Source organism: Balaenoptera physalus (assembly GCF_965194825.1).
Source record: "Balaenoptera physalus genome assembly, chromosome: 1".
Taxonomy (NCBI): Eukaryota; Metazoa; Chordata; class Mammalia; order Artiodactyla; family Balaenopteridae; genus Balaenoptera; species Balaenoptera physalus.
The window spans coordinates 175,801,449-175,808,333 of NC_138882.1; the positions used below are offsets into that span (position 1 = coordinate 175,801,449).

Sequence of the window (6,885 nt, forward strand, 5' to 3'; positions counted from 1 at the left end):
TCTTTCCCTCTTTCCTTCCCTCTCTCTCTCCCTCCCTCCCTCTTTTCTTTCTTTCTCTTTCCTTCCTTTTTTTTTTTTTTCTAACACATTTTCTCTCCCTCTGTCTTTTCCTTTCTTCTCCTTCCCCTCTTCTATTATTATTTTGATGGTGTGGTGGTAGTAAATCATGGCAAGATGACCTTTAATTTTTTTGTTTGTTTGTTTTTCTAAGGCTCTCCCCCTCAATAAAGTTTGCTTCTTGACTGGGCAGAGCTTATCAGTGATCACTTATTAGCAGTAACTTCTCCACATTAAAAAAGGAAACTTTAGTTACTGGTGGCAAACTCTGGTAGACATAGAAAATTCTGAGCTAAGAGATTCGGAGATAGGCTTGAACTGTTCACATTATTGTCATGGTGACTTTTTTTGAGGTAACAATAACCTAGATGTAACCCTTTCACTATAACTGGTAGTATTTGGATAGACCTATGGTGTAGAGTCCATGGGCAGAAAGAAAGTCTTATTATACATAGGCCCTGTTCTAGGTGCTTGGGAGAATTAGAGAACTGAGTGAACAAAACAGACCAAACATCCTATTCTCTTGTGGGTGAGGGGAGACAGACAATAAATAACTTAATAAAAAAAGTAAATGAGCTCATGTAATGTAGTATATAATAGGAGGTGATAAGTAGATAGAAGAAAGAAATAGGGATCTAGACTGGATGAGTGGAGGGTAGTTGCAATTTTACATAGAATGCACGGGGTAGGTTTCATTGAAATGGTGCCATTTTAGCAAAGACTAAGGAGATGAGAATTTGCCATATGGGTATCAGGGAGTTGAGGGTTCCAGGAAGAGAAAACAGCCAATGCAAAAGCCTAAGGGACAGCAAATTATCTTCCCACTGAGTTACCAGCCACACAGACGCTACCTCCTGTGGGCATTAGGGAGTCACCTCTCTGAACTCTGTCTCTTGTGCTTCCTGAAGACCATTTAGTCTTTTTTACCCTGAGATCTTTATTCCAGGAATCAAACTCACCATCAATAAGTTCATTCTAGTTTCCCCCCTTGATGGTCTTTTTCTTTTTTAAAGATGAGGAAACTGTGGCTCAGAGAAGTTAAGTAGGTTGTCCAAGTTTCTTCAGGTAGCAACCTGGCTGCAGTGCCCTCCCATACCCTTAATCACTAGAATCTCTTTCCTCCTGACAAAGGAAGAATTACATGCTAGGACTGTTTTTGAGGTATTTCAGAACCGGGACTCTGGAGCATGAGTAGACCAGAATTATGTCCTTGGTCTAGTCATTAAACTCTGTACCCTCTCTAATCCCGTCATCTTTAAAGTGGGGGAAATAATACTTCACAGTGTTGTTTTCAGGTATAAATGAGGTAATGAATGATTCACTGTGTTCTGCGAAGACTTGTTAATAGTAATGAAATACAACCAGAAGACAGGAGACACAGCTCCTTCCCCAGACCATGAGCTGCTGAGGGTAAGGACTTGGCCCAGCACTTAGCAAGGTCTCCTACTTCGAGTTGTGTGAACTGAGCCTAAGTTTCTCCATGTATAAAATGGGAACAAAAATGTAACTATCTCATAGAGTGTGTTGTGAGGCTTAAGTGGGTTAATATATGTGAAGTGATTTGAACAGTGTCAGGCATGGAGTAAATGTCACATATATTACATAGTGTATAGCACCCTGAAATGTTAGTTTTGTTTTTGTTTTTTACTTTTATCACTGTAGGTCCTCAGTAATTGTTTGAGGAAAGAATACCAGGAATGAGTGTCATTAATTGGCTGTAATCTTGGACAGACCTTAATCTCCCTGCGCCTGAATTTACTCATCTGAAAAATGGGAATGGTAATAATACTTGCATATTTTTCAACAAACATTCACCCAGCACTTACTTTCTCCCATTGTCTATGTACCAGTGATACAGAGAAGAGTGACAGGATCTGTGCTCATAGGTACAAAACCATCCAGCACAAGCTACAGTCCAAGAGCTAGTGTGGCACTGAAAGGAGGTTAACAGAGTCCAACAGGTACTTACCTCTCCTTCACAAAGTAGTAGGTGGCCTTAACAGCACCTGTCCTGGAGATGTTGGTGCTGATAAAGACCTCATTGGCCACCAGGGCAAATCTGTCTGGGTCACTGCTTGTAGCTTTGAGGACCACGTAGAGAGGCTTGCCAAGGGGAACTGGTCTGTTCTCAAGTGGAGATGAGAGCTGAGGGTCTGTGAAGACGCCAAGGATAACAATGGTGTCCCCAGTGCCCAGGATATGGATGGTGATATATCTGGAGAGGGACGGGAACGAGACCCTCACCACAAAACCCTAGAGGTAGGGGCACCACTCGCATTCTGCCTTGCACCCTAGGTCACTGAGCAGTGGTAGCCATAGAGAACTAGGGGAGGGGAGGAGCAAATCTGCTAACCTTCCTCCTGGACCTCCTAGAAAGTGAGGGGCCACATCACAGATCCCCAGACCCCAGGACCCTTGAAGCCATCTGAGCCATCCTACCTCAAGGTAATTTACATAAACAACCCATAATGCATTACTTCATAGAACATCTTATTCTTCCAATAATACTCCGAGTCTCAATCTAAGAGGTACCTATGATGGGTGGGCATGGCGGGGCAACATCCTGAGGGTGTTGACTCCTTTTGCCTGGATTATAGGTAGCAGTGGGAACTCGAGAGCCTCCGCAGGGCCCAGCCCAAGAGGCAGTTGACAGAAAAGACCTCACGGGAAGAAGACCACCGGGTAGGCGTGAGTCTGGCTGACATTTACCACCAGAGGGTACATGCAGCTGAAGTTGAGCCTTGTGGAGCCAGTATTGGTATAGTCAGGGTGAACCTGCAGAAGCTGCGCCTCCAGAGAATAAAGGGCATGGCTGTTGTTGGTCTGGAGGAAACAGGGAGGCAGCCATTACTCTCAGATCTCCAGGGGAATCACTTTCTTCCATCATCATTTGCTTCAAGTTGTTGATTTAAATAAGAGTAATGACTAAAGTTTACTGAGCGTGAGTTGCATTCCAGGCACTGTGGCCTGACCACTACTCTCTGAGGAGGGTTCTGTTATTAGTCCCATTTTACAGAAGAGTAAACTGAGGTGTTTTTTTTTTTTGGCTGTGCCGTGCGGCTTGCGGGATCTTAGTTCCCCGACCAGGGATTGAACCCGGGCCCTCAGCAGTGAAAGCACAGAGTCCTAACCACTGGACTGCCAGGGAATTCCCAGAACAGTAAACTGAGGCTTAGAAAGTTAAAAGATTTGCCCAAAGCAACTAACAAAGCCAGAATTCAACATCTCTCTGATCCCAGAGCCCATGTTCTTAACCTCTGTGCCAGTGGTTCTCAAATTTCAATGTGCATTTTAGAATCTCTTGGAAAAAAATAAAAGAATCACTGTGGGGCTTGTTAAAATTGCCAAGTCCTGGTCCTTATCCCAAGATTCAGGTATCTTTTTGGTATTTCATTGTTTCCATAGGATTTTAAAAAAAGAATCAAAGTGATTTGTTTTGTTGCTATAAATCAAGGAGTTTATTAAAAAAAGAACACTGATAGAGAATTCTAGGGGCAGAGCCAAGGACTTAGCTATTACATGTTGAAACTGCCGATTCTGTTCTATGACTTAAGCAAGAGAAACCATGAATCTGTGGGTGGCAGAACAAGACACTGGAGGAACTAAATCACCCACCCCACCCTGCCGTTAGAACAAACTCTAGTTTTCAAAGTGAGCCCGGGGAGCTCCAGAGCCTCTTTGAAGGGGCGTTAAAGCCCCCCTATGCGCTAGGGGGAAGCTGACCCAGCAGGGCACTCTTCCTCCTACTCCATTCAATCAGACCTGCCCTGCTTTTATATATTTATTTTTATATTTGGCTTTTATGTAAGATCCCTTCCAAGGAAAGGAGGTGACAGCACAGTGAGCAGTTAGGAGCACAAACCAGCTCTGTTAATAACTAGCTGTGTGACTTGGGAAAATCCCTCAACTTCTCTGAGCCTTAGATTGCTCATCTGTAAAATGGGAACCTCACAGGATTATTGTGAAGATTTAGTGAGATAGTGCACGTAAAAAAGAATTTGACCCACAGCACATGGTACACGGTAAGAAATTTATAAATATTGGTTGTGGTTGTGGTAGTTATTATTTTAAAGGATTCTGTGGCTGACAAGTTTGGAAACCAATTTCCCAGTCCATCAATCATGGCACCATTTATAAAGGCATTCCCAATCTGATGGGGGACAACGTGGTCTCTTCCCCAAAAAGACTGGTCTGACTGCTAAGACTTGACTCCATTCCAGAGAATTATTCTTCGGTTAAATGGAAATAAAGTCACAACTTGTGCCCAATCATTCATTTCCCAGTCCCTCCCCCGAAACACACATACAGCCCAACTTCCTATCAGAGGGCCCCTCCCAGATTGCTCACAGAGAGGCGGAGTCCACAGGTACCCTCCTTCTTCTCCATCGTGAAGACCTGGACACTAAGACCCTCCTCTGTCTTACTGACCCTGGAGCATCCTGAAAAGGCACCTTCTTCCAGGATCCAGTGGCGAGTCTTCAGGAAGCAGCTGCTCAGGACCACCTCAATTTCCTGTGTCTGGCAGCGCAGGGCCACCAACACCCTGGATAGTTCTGCAGGAGGACAAGAGCCAGGGCAGAGGCCTCCTGAGGCTCCTGGGATGACGCCATGGGCAAGGGTACGCATTCTAATCTGGGTGGAGGAAACACTGTGGGGATATTAGCCCAACCCATAACAACTCGCTTAAAGGAAGACTCTCCCCAATGGGAGGTGAGACCCCTCTGCCATGATTGCACTGGGGGACCCTGATTCCTGGACTTAGCTGATCCACTCAGAACCACTTTCCCAGGAACTGAGCCTGAAAGGAGGTGGTATAAAGCTTGAGAGTTGTGAGGCAGCCCTTTTCTGCCACGTGGGCTGAGAAGCAGGACAAGCCAGTGTGTGGAGAGGGGAACAAAGGAGGTACAGGTGCAGAGGGGGAGAAGCAAGACTGAGAGAAGAGAGAGGCAACTCCCTGGGTTCCACCACATGCATGGTTCCAAGTCCCTGGAGACCCTGGTTGGAGGCTACCCTTGGGCTCCACGAGATGCCCTTGTAATAAATTCTCCTGTTTCCCCTTCTCCAGCCCCGTTGGTTTCTGTTACTTGCCTGGCAGATTATTTTTGGAGATATTAATTTGTTTTGTTCTTTGATTTTCTTCTCATTCCAGCAGGTAACCTGGGCCTTGGGGGTTTTTGAGGGACCTAAACTGTCTGAAATCAAAGGCTCTTTCTGTCTTATAAAAGCCTAAACTCCCAAAGAGACAGCACTGAGGGAGGGGAGGGAGGGAGGGAATGCCTTTGAGAGCCATGAGGGAGAGGGGCGAGTCTTCAAGTCCTTTTTAGGATTTCTTAGTTTCATGAGGCAACAAATTTTGTTTTATTTTGTTTCATGTTTTCAATTTTTTTAATTAATTAATTTTGCTCAAGCCGGTTAGTGTTGATTTTCTGCCCCTGGCACCACATGGTACCCTGATACATGTCAGGCACCAGTGGTTTCGGGTGATGAAGGAGAAGCTAATATCAATATTTAACCCTTCCCTCTTTCTGTGTCTGCTCTTTCCACACTTGCTGTTGAATTTGGGATGAACTGCTTATAGTTAGTCATTAAATAGTAAAATGTTATGGAAATACTAAATATTTCTGGACTTGTTTTATTACTTTGAATTTAAAGATTTTGTTTTCCTTTCCTTTTTTTAAAAGCTCACTGATTCTATCTTGGAAGGCATGTTTGGTCAGAGAGATGGGCCGCAGTATAAGAGCAGGTGCTTTGGGAGTTCCCTGGTGGCCTAGTGGTTAGGATTCCAGGCTTTCACTGCTGTGGCCCAGGTTCAATCCCTGGTGGGGGAAGTTCCCCCACCCAAAAAAAAAGAGCAGATGTTTTGCACCAACCTGAGTTGGTGGAAGGGGAGCAGTGTAAGTCAGTCACATAACTTTCTGCTATTGCGATCAATAGTATATTGTGATATGGAATGCCAGATAATAATATCAGTAATAGCTAACACTCAAAAACTGATGCCCTGAAGTAAATGTGATCATATTATATCCAGCAGAAGAAAATGAGTCATGATTCAAACCCAGACAGTCTATCTTGCCGAGTCCATGTTCTTACTCACAGGGAAGAAAGTTAACACGAAAAGAAAAGGTGTCTCATTCTCAATGTGTGAAAACACAATGATATACTTCCTATATTCTGTGGAGGGACACGTTGCATTGTACAAGTGGGCACATAACTCTGGTCTCCCCAGGAGAGTTTGTTGAGATGGGGACAAACCTCTAATGAGCCAGAGTTTGACTAAAGCCCCCCTGGGTCAGACTTGTCATCCTGGTCACTTCTACCTTGCCCAGCCTGCTCAGCTCTCATCTGAATTCCCTCGTTGGCAACAGGGTATATTCCAAGGTACTGCTTAAATGTTCCTAAGAATGAGGTTTCTGGGGACACTCTTGGAAAATGCATGCCATAATCTGTTTTAAAAATCTGACTTTGGAAGGAGTCACAGTGAACAGTGGAATCCTAAATATTAAAGGCTCTGAAAAGTCCTGCAGTCAAAAAACAGTTTTGTTTAATCCAGTATTTCCAAAATATATTTGACAATACAACCCTTTTGTTTTAGTGTAATGTCTATTGAAATCCCATAGCATTGGTGTCCCACAAAATACATTTTGGAAAATACTGGCCCATAAGTTAAGCACTGCCTAGTTTTACATGTAATAGGAGCTTCATCCTAAGGCTGGATTATCCAATAGACCAAAGCAGGAATGCCAAGGAAATATTTTAAAAAGCAGGGTAGGACTTCCCTAGTGGTGCAGTGGTTAAGAATCCACCTGCCAATGCAGGGGAGACAGGTTC

General features: G+C 44.1%; 1 protein-coding gene across 1 annotated transcript; it reads right to left on the reverse strand.

The window, feature by feature from the left end:
• Positions 1 to 6,806, reverse strand: LOC309658453 (uromodulin-like). Its single transcript, XM_082457033.1, has 4 exons — positions 4,381 to 6,806; positions 2,723 to 2,880; positions 2,411 to 2,426; positions 1 to 2,310 (listed from the first exon to the last, which is right to left on the reverse strand). The coding sequence occupies exons 1-4, from the start codon at positions 4,681 to 4,683 to the stop codon at positions 2,023 to 2,025; spliced, it is 765 nt and encodes a 254-aa protein (XP_082313159.1). The 5' UTR covers positions 4,684 to 6,806; the 3' UTR covers positions 1 to 2,022.
• Positions 6,807 to 6,885: the final 79 nt, after the last annotated feature.

Bases quoted from the DNA above. Each gene is read 5' to 3' on its own strand.
- LOC309658453 (XM_082457033.1), bottom strand. From the start codon at position 4,683: ATGCGTACCCTTGCCCATGGCGTCATCCCAGGAGCCTCAGGAGGCCTC. The intron at 2,881-4,380 runs TGATAGGAAGTT...TGTTTCCTCCAG, and splicing joins GCAATCTGGGAGGGGCCCTC to ACCAACAACAGCCATGCCCT.